Source organism: Myotis yumanensis, unplaced genomic scaffold, assembly GCF_028538775.1.
Source record: "Myotis yumanensis isolate MYYU_CA2020_CCGP unplaced genomic scaffold, mMyoYum1.0.hap1 SCAF_8, whole genome shotgun sequence".
Classification (NCBI taxonomy): Eukaryota; Metazoa; Chordata; class Mammalia; order Chiroptera; family Vespertilionidae; genus Myotis; species Myotis yumanensis.
In genome coordinates, this window is record NW_027223759.1 from 39,364,237 (window position 1) to 39,383,492 (window position 19,256).

At 39.4% G+C, this 19,256-nt stretch overlaps 1 protein-coding gene across 8 annotated transcripts in view; it reads left to right on the forward strand.

Annotated features, from left to right (window-relative positions):
• Nucleotides 1-19,256, forward strand: part of ZNF385B (zinc finger protein 385B) — a 346,769-nt gene that overhangs the window by 285,352 nt on the left and 42,161 nt on the right. For all 8 annotated transcript variants that reach the window (XM_070422651.1, XM_070422656.1, XM_070422649.1 and 5 more), the window contains one exon: nt 12,364-12,474. In XM_070422651.1, coding sequence (XP_070278752.1) covers nt 12,364-12,474 — 111 coding nt within the window. The remainder of the gene's footprint in view (nt 1-12,363; nt 12,475-19,256) is intronic.

The window sequence follows — 19,256 nt, forward strand, 5'->3', positions numbered from 1 at the left end:
TGCTGCATCACCCTTGATCCCTGGCAGCATGGAAAATCACCAGGCATGTGGAGCCAGCCAAGAAAATGGAACATTTTACATTCGTACTGACCATATTTATTACATAAAAGAATCTACTGTCAGAGTTAGACATTCAGTTTCAGTAAAGCCCACAGGTCTAATCTTACGGCAGCTCCCATTTACAAAATAACTACTGACTGAAAAAGAACTTTAAAAAGTATTCCTTTTACCCAGAACGATTTAAAAATTATCTGTCAAAAGTGTTAAACTAGTGTTCCACTAAAGAGAGTGAGGTGGTGAAACTCCCATTCATTTGCTTTTAGCTTTATTGCTTTTACCATTTGGTAACTCTTTAAAGTTCTAAAAGCACTACAAACGAAAAACATTATTTTCTTGTAATATCGTCACAAACCAACTCAGATATTAGACAAAAATATGTACTTATTTAAAAACCAAAAGAAGTAGCTCATGGTCATTTTTCTATTCACTAAGTCCCAGGCCAATCACACTATACAGAAACCCACTAGAAGGGTCTCCAGGTGAGATGCGTCTGGCAGGTAGAGAACTTCCAACACGCAGAACACTTTGGTTTCCCTTTCTCCTCGGGGAGATGATGACAGTGGTGGCTCTGACATTCAGTGGTTCTCTTGGGACTTGGGATGTGAATAAAATCTTCTGCAAAGGTCTCCCAGACCACTTTGAAAGCTGAAGAACATGGCCCTTACTCTACAGTTGTTACAAGTTGTATGCATTTGCATTCTGTATCAACTGCCCTAATTCATCGAATAATGTTCTTATTTTTATATATTTAGCATGGTTTTTCATATAAAAGTATCTGCACCCCAATTATATCAAGACAACTGAAATGTTTATAGGAATTATCCATAGTAAAATATTGTTTCATTCCCATTATCCTGTTGTAATTTTTTTTCATGGTACTTACACTGTTGAAATACCTTGTCACTTTACATATGTCCCCCAAACTAGAATATTGTGTTTTTGAAGTCCGTTCTCCACTCTGTTTGCAGCTCCTAAAGGAGTACATGATAGCCACTTAATAAACTTTTGTTAAATAAATTAATTTTCAAGAAGCATAGTTTTTGTGCAAAACTGAAAGTTATTTATAAATGTGTGATATGTTAGAAAGCAGCAAAACTTCCCAAGAACAGAACTAAGTTGATATGAAATACTTACCCTCTATAAAGGCTGCATCATTTACTATCAGAGCAATCTAGAAAGAGGATATTATTTTATGACAAAACACAAATCTCTTAGCATCCCATCCTATATTTCTTTTTATCCTTACAGACACACACACACACATACACACACACATACACAAATGGTATTTATCAAAAACAACAACAAAAAACACAACTGGAAATGCAGTTTAGTTTTATTTTCAAAATAAATCTTCAAAGTAGATCACAGTGTTTTTGCCTTATACTAGTTACCCATTTTGCCAATGGAATATACAACTTGTTTGATGAATCCCAGAACTTTGTCTTACTAAATGGAATCTGAGTGAAAGATATCAAGCTTTCTAAATCCATTTACAGAATAAGGGGGGGCAGGGGAAGGAAATTCTAATCTGTGCTCTCCACCGATTGTTTCAAATAAGTGGGCCAAGTTCCACTTACATTTTCTATTGGGAATATTGACCACCACTAGGGAAGCTCTGGAAAAGGATTGTAGGTTCTCGCTTCATTTCTCAGTAATCAGATACTGTTAATTGTCAGCTATCCTCAAAATACTTAAAAGCCTTCTACATTTTGACAAAATAGTGGTGGTGGTGGTGGTGGCAGTACTTTGTTAGGTTTGAGACTTAGATATAAGGTGAACTATTATTAAGTATGTGTTGTGTTGTGTTAGGTTAGCTTTTATGCCAGTTAGGAATGGCTGGTTAACTTTCTGGTGGAGTAATGGTATTCCAGTAGAAAGGGGCCATATTTGATTTTGTTTGCAAGGCACAGGCAATATGTGGTTTCAGCAATGAGCTGGGGATTCTTGGGGGAAGTACCTTTCCAAACATATGGGTCTTGGCTGAATCAACAGTCTGTGGAAAGAGTGGCATGCCATTTGTCTTCCTTTCAATGACAATGATGGTTTCAGGTGGGACCTTGTTAGGGTAACCTGAGTGGGAGAAGCAGTGTCAGTGTGGCAAGTCACAGCTTTTACACAGTCCAGATGCAAAAATGCAGGTGTCACAGTAGCATGCAATCCCACTGTAATGTTCTGTGTGGTTTATTTTTGTTGAGCCTTCTGATTTGAAATCCAAAGCAGTACAAAGTTGTGTGGCTGAGCAAATGTTGCCAATGATATGCAGTTGTTTTTACTTTTTGATAGTTGAGAAAAAAATTGTCTTTGTGATAGTTGTCTGTTTTATTTCTATTTAAGTTGTCAATGACTTGAGAACAGTAAAACAGTAATATAAAAGCATGTAGCCAGAGTATGTGTGTGTGTGTGTGTGTGTGTGTGTGTATATATATATATATTTATTTATTTATATATTTATATATAAAAGCCTAAGTGTCCCTTACAACTGGTCAGCAGATTGACCGGTCTACCGGTAGCTATGATGCACACTGACCAACAGGGGGCAGATGCTTAAATGCAGGAGCTGCCCTCTGGTGGTCAGTGCGCTCCCACAGCCAACCTCCCGCGGTCCCTCCCCCCAACCATCTGGCCAGGCCAAGGGACCCCACCTGTGCACGATTTTGTGCACTGGGCCTCTAGTCTTATATAATAAAGAGGTAATATGCAAATTGACCATCATGCCCTTGCACAAGATGGCCGCTCCCATGTGGACACAAGATGGCCACCCCTATGTGGACACAAGATGGCCACCACAAGATGGCTGGCAGGGGAGGGCAGTTGTGGGCGATCAGGCCAGCAGGGGAGGGCAGTTAGGGGTAACCAGGTAAGCAGGGGAAGGCAGTTGGGGGCAACCGGGCTGGCAGGAGAGGGCAGTTGGGGCAACTAGGCAGGCAGGAAAGAGCATTTGGGGGCAATCGAGCCGGCAGGGGAGGGCAGTTGGGGGAGACTGGGCCTGCAGGGGAGGGAGGGCACTTGGGGGGGCCAGGCCTGCAGGGGATGGCAGTTAGGGGTGACCAGGCCAGCAAGGGAAGGCAGTTAGGGGTGACCAGGCTGGCAGGAGAGGGCAGTTGGGGGGAACCAGGCTTGCAGGGGAGGGCAGTTGGGTGCAACTGGACCTGCAGGGGAGGGCAGTTAGGGGGGACCAGGCCTTCAAGGGAGGACAGTTAGGCATCAATCAAGCTGGAGGAGAGTGGTTAGGGGGCAATCAGGCAGGCAGGCAGGCGAGCAGTTGGGAGCCAGCAGTCCCAGATTGTGGGAGGGATGTCCTACTGCTGGTTTAGGCCCGATCCAAGGGGTCCCAGAATGGAGAGGGTACAGGCTGGGCTGAGGGACACCCCCCCCAGTGGACAAATTTGTGCACCGGGCCTCTAGTCCTATCTAATAAAAGGGTAATATGCAAATTAACCATCACTCCGTCACAAAGATGGCAGCACCCATAGCCACAAAATGGCAGCACCCAGTCCTCTCAGCCCTGCTGGAGTCCCCCAGTCCAGGGGAGGGGAGCTGAAGTGGGCAGCATGAGTAGCCTGGTGGAATGCTTGCTTCATTGCCATGGTAATGAGGCAAATGTTCCACACCGGCCACAGGGGGCCCTTGGGCAGCAGGCACAGAGGGGGGGAGCAAAACACTTGTGTCATCGCCCTGACTGAGGATGGGCCCCTGGGCCACGGAGAGCCTCAGGGCAGTGGGTGTGGAGCAGCCAGGCCCCACAGAGAGCTACTGGCACATGGATTTGTGCGCAGGGCTACTAGTTTAAATATAAAAAGCAAAGCCTTTTTTGAAGTAACTTCAGAGAAATATTGCTCTTCCGTGATGTAGCTATCACTTTTATATGTGTCACTTCACAAATATTTGAAGTTCTAATGAGACCCTATTATCATATTCTTTTCTATAAATCCAGTATTGAAAAAAGGTGGGGATGAAAAGTTGTCATTCTTTTTGTACTACTGTAATTGCATAATATCTCAGTTACAAAAAACTGATGCTTTGCCAAACTTCCAGAAAGCCCTAAATCACAAGGGTTTAGTAAGTGAAGTCCTCTTTGTAGTAAAACCAGGACAGGTGCAAAATATAACTGTCAACTGCTATGTGTAATCTCCAAGTATTCCCAGAAATTTCTGTGTATGTGTGTGTTTGTTTGTGTGCACACGCACGTGTGCGTAAACCCAACAGTTACATTGGGGGAAGAGGCCTGGACAGCTCCTTCTTTATTTATGACTTTCCTGAAGTTGCACAAGGAGAAATTAGTTTATCCTAAGAAGGGCATAAATAGGTTAAAAAGAGAAAAGCCAAGACACTTTTCTAGGAAACCTCTATTTAGGCACCAAGTAGGCCTTATGTGTAGTTTCACTAGGCAACTGCCTTCCAGGCTCCAAAAATTCTAGGTACAACCATCCTTTTGTCCCAAATCTCATACCCTATGGGAGTGCCATACACAATACCCATCTTCCCTGCTCAGTGTTCCATTAGGGAACACGGTGAGGAGAGACTCCTGCCTGAGTCTGAATCCTGGCTTCAGACCTACAAACTTGAGGGAGACAAGTTACTAAGCCCCTCAAAGCCTCAGATGCCTCATTTGTAAAAGGAGGATAATAATAGTATCTCCCTTGTGATGGTGGAGACTACACAGATAATCCCTTAGGATAGTTTCTGGCACTTAGTAAGAGCTCTATAAAGCTAAGCTGCTGTTATTATAATGTTTAATAGTATTATTACACAACTAGAAGAGGAATTAAAAGGCAAATACCCCTGGGAGGATAACACACTTATGTCACTCCTAAACAGAAGATCCTGAGTGCTTAAAGTTGAAAAATCAGAAAAGGAAAGAAAGCTCAAAATAGGGGAGGGGCAGAGGAGAAAGACTTCTATGTAACTTCTTGTGCCACTTTTTTTACTTAGTAGTCCCTTCTTGTCTCACCTTCAAATTTAATAGAGTTTATATTGTCTTTTTCACCTTTCAATTTTTATAATTAGGTCCTTTCTAGTGTTTGACTCACCCTACCCCATCTATTCTGGGACAGCATCAAAAACATATTAGGCTCCCAGAAATGTTTGTTGGATTATTGATTTTTACATTTTAAAAGCCAAAAACCTGGTATCCACTTCTGTTTAGTGGAAAAGCTAGTATTGTCTACTATAATCCTATCTAATAATAGAGAAACATGGTAATTAACCGTACCTCCGCTACCCTTCCCATTGGCTAATCAGGGCGATATGCAAATTAACTGCCAACCAAGATGGCGGCCGGCAGCCAGGCAGCTTGAAGCGAACAGGAGGCTTGCTTGCTTCAGTGACGGAGGAAGCCAACGTTTCCCGCCTGCCAAGCGGGCCTCTGAGCTTGCAGTTTAAGAAACATTGTTACAAATATAGAAGCTAAACAAAACCGCAGAAACCTGCTTTCAGCCAGCCGGGTTTCAGCCAGCAGGACCGCAACAGTGTTTCAATTATAGAACAAATGTAGATCCCTGCTTTCAGCCAGCCGAGATCTCAGAGCTGGAGTGAGCAGGACCGCAACAGTGTTATAGTTATAGAACCCAAAAAAACCAGATACCTGCTTTTAGCAGCCAAGGCCTCAGAGCTGGAGCCAAGCCTCAGAGCTAAAGCTGGCCCAGAATAAAAAAAAAAAAATGAAAAAAAGGACAGGTTGGGAGCTTTAGTCACCCGCCAGCCTGAAAACGACCCTCAGCCCCTCACCCAGACTGGCCAGGCACCCCAGTGGGGATCCCCACCCTGAAGGGGGTGTGACCAGCTGCAAACAGCCATCATCCCCTCATCCAGGCTGGCCAGGCACCCCAGTGGGGACTCCCACCCTGAAGGGGGTGTGACCAGCTGCAAACAGCCATCATCCTCTCATCCAGGCTGGCCAGGCACCCCAGTGGGGACCCCCACCCTGATCCAGGACACCCTTCAGGGCAAACCAGCCAGCCCCCACCCGTGCACCAGGCCTCTATCCTATATAGTAAAAGGGTAATATGCCTCCCAGCACCAGAATCAGCGGAGCCACGAGGCCTCCTGGCACTGGGATCAGCGTGACAGGGGGCAGCAACCAAACCCCCTGATCGCCCTGCGGCTCTGTGTGTGACAGGGGGCGGGGCCACAACCTCCCTATCTGCCCTGCTCTGTTCGTGACAGGGGAAGGCGTCCCAACCCCCTGATCAGCCCTGCTCTGTGCCTGATAGGGGGGAGCTCCCCAACCCCCTGATCGCCCTGCGGCTCTGTGTGTGACAGGGTGCGACGCCCCAACCCCCTGATCGGCTCTGCTCTGTGTGTGACAGGGTGCGGCGCCCCAAACCCCCCCCCCCCAACGGGCCCTGCTCTGTGTGTGACGGGGTAGAGCCATAACCTCCCCATCGGCCCTGCTCTGAGTGTGACAGTGGTGGTGCCCCAACCCCCTGATAGGCCCTGCTCTGTGGGTGATAGAGGGTGGCGCCCCAACTCCCTGATCCGCCCTGCTCTGTGTGTGACAGGGGGCAGTGCCCCAACTCCCCTATCAGCCCTAATCTGTGAGTGACAGGGGGGAGCTCCTCAACCCCCTAATTGGCCCTGCTCTGTGCGTGACGGGGGGAGCTCCCCAACCCCCTGATGGGCCCTGCTCTGTGCATGACGGGGTGGCACCCCAACCCCCCTGATCGGCCCTGCTCTGTGTGTGACAGGGGGCAGTGCCCCAACCCCCCAATCAGCCCTGCTCTGAGCCCGACCAGGTGCTGCACCTAGGGATTGGGCCTGCCCTCTGCCACCCGGGAGCGGGCCTAAGCCAGCAGATCATTATCTCCTGAGGGGTCTCAGACTGCGAGAGGGCACAGGCCGGGCTAAGGGACCCCCTCTCCCCCCCGAGTGCACAAATTTTTGTGCACCGGGCCTCTAGTCTATAATAATAAAAGCATAATATGCTAATTAGACCAGACATCCTTCTGGACATCCTTCTGGATGACCTTCTGGATGAAGGCCAAAGTGGCCACCGCAGCAGGCGGGGGCTGAGGCAGAGGAAGCAGCCGAGCCCCCTGCAAAAATTTCGTGCATTGTGCCTCTAGTTGTACAGTAAGTGCTTACCAAATGATTTTTAGAACACTGGTTAAAGTAGATGGCTAAATGTAAGATGAAATTTTCCCTTCTTTAAGAATAGTATGGGTATCCAGCCATTTAACCCCATAAAAAAAGCCTTGTACAATTCCTTGTACAATTTGTTCATTTAAAAGTGATATAAACATTTTTGCTTTTTTAGTTGGGCGGTGTTCAATTTACCCCCAGGCCCAGTCCCACTTGATGGCTAGTGAAATCATAAGACTCTTACAACAATACAATTCAAACTTCAAGCCTCTGGAAAAATATTGAGGTCGTTGAAAAGCTTGTAATTCTGGTTTTGATGCCTAAAGCTTCCTCTGGCAATGCTGTCTAGAATCTAGATATCACCCAGTAGGAAGTCCTTTGGTCGTGGAGCCCCTCCCTCAGTTTCTCTTCCCCTCCCACAGTGCTCACCTTGCCCTTAGTGAAGTGCTGCAGTGTTTCTTTTCCCTGCGGCTGCGTTTTATTGGAGCTGCATATTTGTGTATGATGGCTTGCACTGTGCAGACATACATTACTTTCTTGGTACACTCAGTGAAAGTCCATGATCTTTTTTAAAAAAATCACACACATTTATGGTTCCATAATCTGGTGAATATACCAAAGATACCTATTTGTTCTTATTTTGATACTGAAAATAGAATAGATAGTATGATAAAGTCAGCTTCATTAATTTCATTTTTATAATAGTTAAATTTTCCTTACATAGCCTCCAGTTATCTCCTTGATACTTGGTAACAGCCATAACCCCATTTTTCATTTTTATTACCTACCAGTTAATTGCACTAATAGGTTTTGCTTTCATTTCTACATGATTTTCATTAGACAAAGGGGCAAATGTTAACTCTTGCTGCTTTTTAGTTAGTAAGCATTTCAAGCTTTTAAAGCAGAGATTAACAAAGAAAATAGATTTTTAAAGTTTTTATATAAATGTGCTTCTAGTCTCAAAAGTGCAGATTACTTCTAACTTTTACTCTTTTAGAAAAGAATGGGCTTATTTAGGACCAATAAATTGTGTCAGGTAAGGAATACTAATAACTAGAACTATATGGTAGATGGGGGGGTTTCCTTTTTTTAAAAAAAAAAAGTGTTTTCAGCATTATTTATCAATTAATCTCAATCTTCTCAGTCCTCAGACCACTTTCTTGTGCAATGTGAACTAACATGAGCTAATTTAAGTATTTAAGAAGGAATTTGTTCATTTAAAAGTGAAATAAACATTTTAATAAAGATGTTAGAAGACACTTGCTCATCTATAATAATAACAGCGAAATATGCTAATTAGACCAGACGTCCTTCTGGACGTCCTTCCTTCCGGACAAAGCCACAGTGGGCGGGGACCGAGGCAGAGGCGGCAGAGGTCCCTGGCCATGGCTGCAGGGCAGGGGCTGGGGCCAAGGCCCTTGCACAAATTTCGTGCATTGGGCCTCTAGTTTTTAATAATCAGATCTCTATTGAATGTCAATTGAATCTTTAAAAATAAGTTTGTCATATAATTGCTATGCCTCCAATAATTTTCCCAAGTATTATATATATGAAATTATTATTATATATATATATAGTTTGATGACACTAAATTGAATCACTTACATGTATCACATCTTAGGATTTATGAGAATGTTTTAATTCATCTTGATTGTTTTATTCATCCTAAAAATTGGTGATTGAATAAAATTATTACCATTGATTTAGTTATACATATCTCATTATGAGAACTTACATTGCATTAATGGGAGGAAAATTTAAGTTAGTAAGTTTACATCGTAGTTATTTTCATCTAACTTTTAGAATATTGTAAGAATAAGAAAATGATCAGATTTTTATGACTTTATAACTTTTAAAAAGGAGCGAGAGAGAGAGAGAGAGACCTAAAAACATTTTCTATGTTCTTGACAAGTCTGGACCTCACTGAAATATCTCAGGTATTTGTAATTATGACATCAGATGGAAAATACACAAAATATAATCGAAACAGTTTCAGTTTCAAGGTATCAGATGATTTGGCAAATGGAGCATTCTTTTTTCTCCCACTTCAAGTTTTCTTTCAATTAAATCATGTTCCCCAATTGATGAATAAGAAATATAAGTATAGAATTCTGTGATAAGTAGCAGAGAAAGATAAAAGAGATTTAGGCAGGGAAAAAACAAGTGGATCCTTTCCTGAAATACTACCTATATGAAAATAGAGAATCAAGTGGAAAGTGGAAACTATCTCTTCCAAGTGACAAACATGGAGGATGAAATTTTTATGACAGGTGATGAGGGTCAGGGTAAAAGGGCTGTTTATTTAATTGATTTTATAGGTACAAGTAGGATTATATATATAAAGTACAGAAGCTAATTCTGGTTAGAGTTTCTTAAAGGAACTGCCTTAGTTGGCTTTTCAGGGAGTAGATGGCTGGGAACACATCTGCCTTTGTAATTGAATATATTCTGTTTTAAAGTATACCAGTATATATGTGTATATATGTATATGAATATATATATTGTATATATATATTGATTTCAGAGAGGAAGGGAGATAGATATAGATATCTATATCTATCAATATATATCAGTGATGAGAGAAAATTATTGATCAGCTGCCTCCTGCATGCCCCATACCGGGGATTGAGCCTGCAATCTGGGCATGTGCCCTGACAGGGAATCGAACTGGGACCTCCTGGTTCATAGTTCAATGCTCAACCACTGAGCCATGTCAGCCGGGCATGCCTTTGTATTTGGAGTGCTCAGCCACAATTCACCTGTCAGGACAGAGAGCTTTCTACCTTGGGAATATACATGGAAAATTTTAGGCTGATGCACAGATATGAGATTGGAGTAGGATAAATTTGTACCAGGAATTATTTTTTAAATTATGTAGGTTGATAATTTAAAAAATGTAAAGGGGACGTTTATATTCAAGGGTCATGTCCGACCTGTCAGTAAATATCTGGGTTTACTAAAAACTTAGGGCTAGAGTTTTATAGCTGTATCTTTTGTCTGTGTTTCTATACTGTGGTATGGGAACAACTAGGATATGTGTATTTATTTCATATGATGTTCATTTTTAATGTTGAGTAATAGGAAAGCATGTACATTAGAACTATGGTTTCATAATTATTACTGCGTTTTTAAAAAAGTCTATTTTACTTTGATTTAAAGAAAAAACATGAATAATAATAACAAAATAGTATATGGATATGGCAAAAATAATGAAAGTGGCATGTGAAAACTAGTGTTTGAGAATATTCATATAGTTTTATTCCATGCAGTTTATGCATCACCAAATGTATTTTTTAGAGCCTGGAACAGAAAGTATCTCAATAAAATGCTTTCATTTTTTGACTTTACAAAACAGTGTAGTTTTTTATTCTGTCAACATAGGTATGCTATTTTATTTTCCTGTCCAAACTAATTTTCTATTTCTGGTAACAATCAGAAAATACAGTTTTATGTTTTACAAATGGATAGATGAAACTTAAGTGTGTGCACTTGTGATTAAACTAAGAAAATGAACATTGAGATTTAAATGCCCATGGATACTTGTTTTTTTATTCTCATTAAATAAAGTTTAATATAATCAATTTTTGCCTTGTACAAATCAAATCCCCAGATTTCCCAGTAATTCTATTTTACACTTAGTAGTTAAGCATAATCCTACTAACACTTTTTTTCTTTTACTTTGTAAATTATTATACATAAAATGAACTTTGGGGGAGTGTGTATAGTTTTATGAATGTGAACACATGTATAAATTGTGTGACCACAACTGCAATCAGGTTACAGAATCGTTCTATTACTCCATAAAACTCCCCTCTTTGAAATTTTAAGTGTCCCAAACCACATAACTGTTTTTATAGTAGCAATGCAGTTAGTAATCTCACTTAAACTTATAGCAAAAATGGGCTACTTTACTATTCAATAATTCTGTAATCCATCCTTCTTTCTAATGTACTTAAGTTTTTCTAGTTGCTAATTTTACATTTAGTTGATTTATACTCCTGACCAGGGATAGCCTTAATTTCTCCTCTGTACCAAATATCATCAACTAATCCAACTCTAAACTCTAACCTCAGGAGATTTCCTAGATGAGGGTGTGTCAGTTTGTGTTACATCTGTTTATCAGTAATGCTTTGTTTATCATCTGCATTGTTGTTTGAACTGCCAGTTGTCCAATGTTAATGCTGGAGATTATTATCTGGAGTACACAAGAGAATCACTGCTGTGTCTCTCTTTTTATAGGCTCTGCAAATAGTGTTCTTTCTTTCTTTTTTTTTTTTTTTTTTTAAATATATTTTATTGATTTTTTACAGAGAGGAAGGGAGAGAGACAGAGAGTCAGAAACATCGATGAGAGAGAAACATCGATCAGCTGCCTCCTGCACATCTCCCACTGGGGATGTGCCCACAACCAAGGTACATGCCCTTGACCGGAATCGAACCTGGAACCTTTCAGTTCGCAGGCCGACGCTCTATCCACTGAGCCAAACCGGTTTCGGCTGTTCTTTCTTTCTCCAAGTGTTTTTGTAGCTTTGTGCCATACTTTTGCTGTGGTTGAGTACTTTTATCTGTTTTTCTGAATATGTATGATATATGCAAACCAAAGGGAGGAAAGTCACACATTATAAGTCAAAAACTTGCTCAATATGTAAAGAAGGATTGCATATTAACCTATCTGTTATGGGCATTTCCAGTAGAATGGATTTTATCTATAGTATATGAAAAGTAATAAATTATTTTAAAATAAAGATCAACATTTTCTGGGCTGTGAGACAAGCCTGTAACTTATGACTTTGCCATAAATCAAAATTTAAGAAACTGAAATATATCTGTAATAATTGTCATTGAGGCCATTTCAGACTATCGTAAGTATTATCACCTCATATAGGGAAAATATTAACAAGTTAATTTTAACTTGGACCTTTGGATTTTAAATATCCTTGTTTTATGATTCTTTTAAGGTTTTTCAAGACTCCATATATGCATATGATTTCTTGGGATGTTGGATTCTCCTCTGATTTGTGCTATGATTTCAAACCAGTTTATTATTTTTGGTTTTGTTCAATTCCTGGAAACAGTACATTACTATTGAATGGGAGTCTTTATTATCCTTGTTTGGGAATGAAGATAAAGCCTTAAGGAATAATACAGCTATTTTTACTTGCTCACACTATTTTCTGTCCTTTGAAGTTATAAAATGATTATTTTATCATTTGCTCTTCAGATGGATCCTGTGCAAAAAGCAGTTATTAACCACACGTTTGGAGTGTCCATTCCCCCAAAGAAGAAACAAGTTATTTCTTGTAATGTCTGTCAGCTTCGCTTTAATTCGGATGTGAGTATCACCTTTTCCCTGCTCTCTGTAGTCTGTCAAGCTGGAAGTCTGATTGTTCTGGGTATATACATCTCTTCATATTTACATATTGTCTAGCAGCCACTCCTCTTGGTGGCCCACTTACTTCAGTGTGCCAGGTTTTCCAGGGATTTGGATTCAACACTAGAAACTTGAGGAATAGAGGGGCTAATATAAAAAAAAAATCAAGGCTTTCTGTAGGTAATCAATCTAATCGATACCATTTTACACTTAACCTCACCAATTATGTTTACTTTTGAAAAATTCTTAAATAGCAGAAAATATCTTTTAAAGTTTACAATGCAATGAAGGTATGAAAAAAATGTAATACATGCTAAAGAAAATCAGTTACTACTCTTGCTCCCAAGTGTTATGTTTCATGTGTATGTGCCAAATCATATTAAACACCTGAGAAAGTAATTTACTACATAATTTATATTTTCTCAGACATGAAAATATAGAAAAAGGTTAGTAAATTATTTTATCTAACCACTTTAATTATCCTGCTAAAAAAGGATAACAAGAAAAAAGTACAAATTAATATTTATGAAAGTTGATTTTCAAATTAGACATAAAATAACATGAAATCAAAATAAATAATATTAGAATGTTTATAATGAAACCCAATTACCAAGTAAAGCCAATGACCAATGCAAATCTGAATCTGGAGATTCATATCTATGTGATATTTCTTGAGTTACTCCACCCGAGAAGCCATTTTGTAAAACATTGTTATAGGATTTATGTTTATTGGAAATACTAAAATAATAAATACTCTATATACTATTATATAATTGCACTTATATAACTTTCTGAAAAGGAAAACTATGGAGACAGAAATCAGATCAGTAGGGACTGATGGTGGGGTTAGGGAATTGAATACAAAAGGGGATGAAAGAAGTTTTTAGGGTGTATATCTTAATTGGTATGGTGATTATACAACTGTTTTTATTTCTCAAAACTCATAAAACTTAATACCTAAAAAGGAATTTTACTCTCTGTAAAGTATAACTCAATAAACCTGACTGGGGAAAAAAAATCAATGTGATAGGAATAGAAATATGTTGTAAATAGAAGAATAATTAATTATAGAGACATAACTACTGGAGATATATTAAAGTACAATATTACTATGGGACTTAAGGTGTAATAATTAAAGGACTTTTGCAAGAAAAGACAGAATAATGAATACTGAAATAGATCCAAGTATATTTAACAGCTTTGCATAGATATTTTACAAATGTCTACAGTCACATAGGGAAATTAAAATATCTGTAACTGTATGAATATAAAATTAAAATATTCACTACTTCACTGACTCCTTACAAAAGGAAGGCCCACCTGAGGACATGCTTCATGTTTAGTCTTAGCATTCCCAGTGCAGCAATGCTAGATATTGAAAACATCTGATAATACAATGCAATAGATTGCAAAGTGAATCTATATAAATATTGCTAAAGAGGCCGACTTCCATGAAGTCTATGAACGTCATGTTAGTGAACTGCTCGAAACAAAGCCACTGACATTGAGGATATTAGAAAAGGTAACTTGATAAGAGAAAAATAACAAGGTTGATGACAGACTCTTCAAAACATAAGGCTTGACTATCAAGTGAATAATAGGGTCTTTGGGCAAGTATGAATCCCTTGAATTAAAACATAATAATAACAGCCTGACCGGTTTGGTTCAGTGGATAGAGCATCGGCCTGCGGACTCAACGGTCCTGGGTTCGATTCTGGTCAAGGGCATATACCTCGGCAGCTGATTGATGTTTCTCTCTCATCGATGTTTCTAACTCTCTATCCCTCTCCCTTCCTCTCTGTAAAAAATCAATAAAATACATTTTTTTAAAAAAACATAATAACAACATATTCACATGGTTCAAAAAGCAAATTAATTTTAAGAGATACAATGAAAAATCTTGTTCCATCGCATTCCCCATCCTCCCATGTTCCATGCTGATCCTGTCTATCTGTAACCACTTTAATATTTCTTGTATATATTTCCTGGGTCTGTTTATGGAAAGAAAACCAAGTATGAATATATACTCTTATTTCATCCCTTTTCTACATAAAAGGTAGTGTACTTTTCTTTGCCTTGCATTTTTTACATAAAAATATATCCTGGAAAATTTTCCCCTATCAAAACATAAAGAGCTTCCTCACAGGTTTCATACAGATATGCTAGGCCAGCAGTTCTCAACCTGTGGGTCGCGACCCCTTTGGGGGTTGAATGACCCTTTCACAGGGGTCGCCTAAGACCATCAGAAAACACATATATGATTACATATTGTTTTTGTGATTAATCACTATGCTTTAATTATGTTCAATTTGTAACAATGAAATTGGGGGTCACCACCACATGAGGAACTGTATTAAAGGGTCGTGGCATTAGGAAGGTTGAGAACTACTGTGCTAGGCAAAGATGTTTACATCCTCATCTCTGGAACCTTTTACTATGTAACCTTATATATCAGAGTGAAATTAAAGTAATAAATAAAATTAAGGTGCCAATCAGTTGACCATAAAATATTTTATCCTGGATTATCCTATGGGCCCAAGGGTCCTTAAATGTAGAAAAGGGAGGCAAAGGAAAAGGTTAGAGTGATATGATGTGAGGACAACTCTACTGGTCATTGTGGTCTTTGAAGGTGAAAGAAGGGGCTACAAACCAAGGAATGTGGGCAGCCTTTAGAAGCTGGAAAATCAAGAAATTGATTTTCCCCTAGAACCTCCAAAGGAACATGATCCCTCAGAATTATTAAGATAATAAATGTGTGTTGTTTTAAGCCAGTAAGTTTGGGATCATTTGCTACAACAGCAGCAGAAGACTAATACAGTGGTTTACATGTGGATGTTCCAGCTTCTTTAACTAGTCCCTTACTGGTGGGTACTTAAAGTCATTTTCAGTCTTTTGGAATTACATAAATTTTCATAGTCAACAAATGTCAGAGTGAGGACATAAATTCAGGTCTGTTGCTTCTAAGTCCACAGCTTTTTCTATGTTATTATGTTGCCTCACATATTAACTTTGCTCATTTTCTTTGTATTTATTGAGCTTTTATTTTATGCCAAGTACCATACTATTTTCCAGCAGCAAATTTACTAACAGTGTGAATGAAAGTATCTAACCTTATCAGATTCTCCCAGAACCTGTTCCAGATCTTCAGCTCTGTATTTTTTATTACCCTATACCAGGGGTTCTCAAACTTTTTAAACAGGGGGCCAGTTCAGTCCCTCAGACCGTTGGAGGGCTGGACTATAGTTTAAAAAAAAAAACTATGAACAAATTCCTATGCACACTGCACATACCTTATTTTGAAGTAAAAAAACAAAACGGGAACAAATACAATATTTGTATTTGCATGTGGCCCGCGGGCCATAGTTTGAGGACCCCTGCCCTATACATAGAGAGGCCACATGATGTAGAACTCTAAATTAAGAGTATTTGAATGTGATTTAAGTTCTAAGTTTTGACTTGATAAGTCCCTTCACCACTGTGGGCCTCAGTTTCCTCTTCTGTGATATAACTTAAAATAGACTACTTGATCTTCAGAAGGACCTTTCCAGTTCCATGATTAAAAATCATTTCCATGGCATTTCTGTTAGAAGAACAGGGTATAAACATCCTCATTTATGGGTGGGACAGATAAGACCAAGAAAGAATGACTACACGTTTTTGTTTTTGTTTGTGTCATGGGTTGGGTGTGGGGAGTGGATGAGGGCCAGTCTTCTTTCTACACCCCAGAATGGCTTTGGGAATAGGTGCACCTTTGACTTGAGCCTCATTCCATGGCAGTAATTGTCTTTGTATTCACTAACAGGGACATGGACAAATGCACATGCATGAGCATGTGACCACCCCCTTCCTTGTCACCACTCAAAAGCTCTGTTGTAATAGAGAAAGAAATAACATTTCTGAGTCATACTTAGACTCTGGGTGGTAACACCACATAGTGTGGATGGCAAATTCACAAGTATCACATATACATGTTCTCCGTGTTTAGTAATGGTGCTGTAATCTGCATAACTGAGCTCTGAAGCAGCATTTTTTATTTGGGGGAGAGTTTATTATTTTATAATTACCCTATTTACATCTTAATGTAAGAATTAAGAAGATGCTCATCCTTATTTTCTTTAATAACATTTCTAAGTCAGCCTGAGACTGAATTGCCTTCATTCTTCAGTGTAGAAAATATGGTTATTGAACAATCTGGAAGGCAGATTTACACAGTAAACAGACTGCATTCTGCATTTTCCCATTACCCATATAAAATGTACCAGGGCAGGATTCATGCATTAAAATTCAATGTGACCTAGTTTAAGTATCCCATAGTAGCCCCCTTTGTCCAGTTTTTATCATCTCAGTAGCACTCCACTGTTGGAAAGCAAAAGGCTACAGCTTTATTTACACAATACAGTGTTATGCAAATGAGCAAGCATTAATCACAAGCATTTCCCAAATGAATCTTTACAAATTAATACCATTAACTTTGCCAGGGGGCAAGCAATTGCTTTTCAGAAATAATATGTCTTTCCAACTGAGTCCCAGACATTTGCACAAATGTGTACAGCACACGAATCCCTAGTTTCTTCTAGACAGCCTTCCCTCCCCACACCCCCCACCCCCACCCCGAAACATGGCCTAAGCTGAGCACAGAATGAGGTTATCCTAAGCCTGCATGCGCCTTTCTAATGAAGGAATGAGTGTACTGCAACTGTAGTTGGGTCATAAATTGATAAGCCTAAATCTTAATCTTTACCCTTTAGCTGGAAATAACATTTCTAGAGGTAAGCCTTTCCAGGAAAATACTTTTCTGTAGTTGGTTTTAAATAAGACTCAAAATGATTAGGTTTTTGTTTTTCATACAAAAATACTAGAAACTAGTCCCTAACATAGGCTTCTAAAATATTTTTGAGGCTAACATTTCTCTTTCTGGCTAGGTTGTAAATTGGCAATAATCTTTCCAAATAATTTCTAATTTGCATATGAATTTCAATTCCTTGGAGAATAGTAGCAGAAGGATGAAGGAAACTGATTCTTATATAGATTCTTACACAAAATTGAGCAATTTGACTCTCTTAAATGTTTGAAAACAGGGATGATCTTTTATTATTATTATCATTATTATTATCATTATTATTATTATTGCAAACAATTATAAATACCCTTAATACATGACTGGGCCCTTTATACTTTATAGGCAAATCAAGAAGAAAGCATAATGAGCTTTTAAATCAAGTTTTATATACTCTAATATAGGAACTGACCCTGAAATTTTGACAGTATTAATACCACAATTTATTAAGCATGAGATGCAGTGTCCCTAATTGCTGACCCCACAGGCTTAATCAAATTTACAGTATTACCTTTCAGATGGCATTAGAAACTTCAAATCACTTGTAGTTCACATTTTCTTTTACTTTTTGGTTCCTCTAGGTCTTTAATGTTGTGTTGTTCTCTGTCTTTGTTTTGGTTTTTGGTTATTCAGTGTCTCTGGCTCTCATCTTAGCTCACTGTTCTTTTTGCTATGTTCTATTTCCTCATGTCTCAAGACAAGATGACCTTATGCCATTTCATTGATTTATGTTAGACTGATTACACATGGACGAGAATCTCAAGGTTTGCTTAGAAGTTAAAGTGGCAAGGCAACCAACCATTTGTATGAACCTTCTATGGGTGACCTAAGTCTCCTATTCTTTACTTTAAATCTCTCTGAAATTTTGAATTTTAGAAAGTAAAACTATTCAGTGATCACCTTCAGTTCCCATGTGACTGCATTAGTGTGTAGTTGAATGTCTGCATTGCCAGTTCCCTCTGCATTTTGCATGTTTGTCATCTTAGCAGTTTTCATTTGGAAAAGGTTATTTAAGTATGCCCTCCTCAGTGTTTCTCTCTCTCTCGCTCTCTCTCATTTTTTTTTTTTGTTCTAAACTTATGCCTACTTCCTGAGTTCTTTAAGCAGTTCATATAATACAAATTCTCTGTATTGTATAAACAAACTGGCCCATCCACCATCTGCCGTTTAAGAGGCATTGGTGCAGTTTCTGCTCTGGGCCCTGGCATTCTCTGTCATCCTGCAGAGAGCTCAGCGTCATGAGATTAGATAGAAAGCCACAACTTTGGGTCCCACATCAATGTTCTTTCCCATGCTCTTGGCTGACCCTCCTTTTCCTTTGGCCACCGTGCCTCCCTCACTCCACCTCTCCACCATCTGCCGTGAGGCAGCAAGTCTCTGCAGCAGCTGTGTTTCCTTCCCTGGGAAGTCAGAACGGCCGGAAAAGGGGAACCATTGGACGCCACATTTGAAGTTGTCCCTTGCAGCCAAAGTAGGAGAGGCACTCAGCCACAGGGGCACCTCCTTGCAATTCTTCTAAGAGAGTCCATGTTTTGCTATTGGCTGCCTCATGCTTGCTTTTAACTCTAGAAATTCTGTCAATGAGTTATCAGTGTTTCTTTTTCCGTGTTAAACGTATTCTCTTTACTAGACCATCAGGTTGCTCCTTCTGTCTTCTCTATTTTCTCTTCCCTTCTCCTCTAGCTCTTTCTTAGATATTCATAGTGTCTTTATTACATTTTTTGTTTTTGGGCTTTGGGATTTTTTAGGTTAATGACTAGATTCATTGCTTTAAATTCAGAGACACTTCCCTTGGTGGGGAAAAAAACATATTAAGCATATTGTTTGAAACTCTAACACACTGTTTTAAAAAATGAGTTTATCTTATACTAGAGGCCTGATGCATGAAATTTGTGCAAGAATAGGC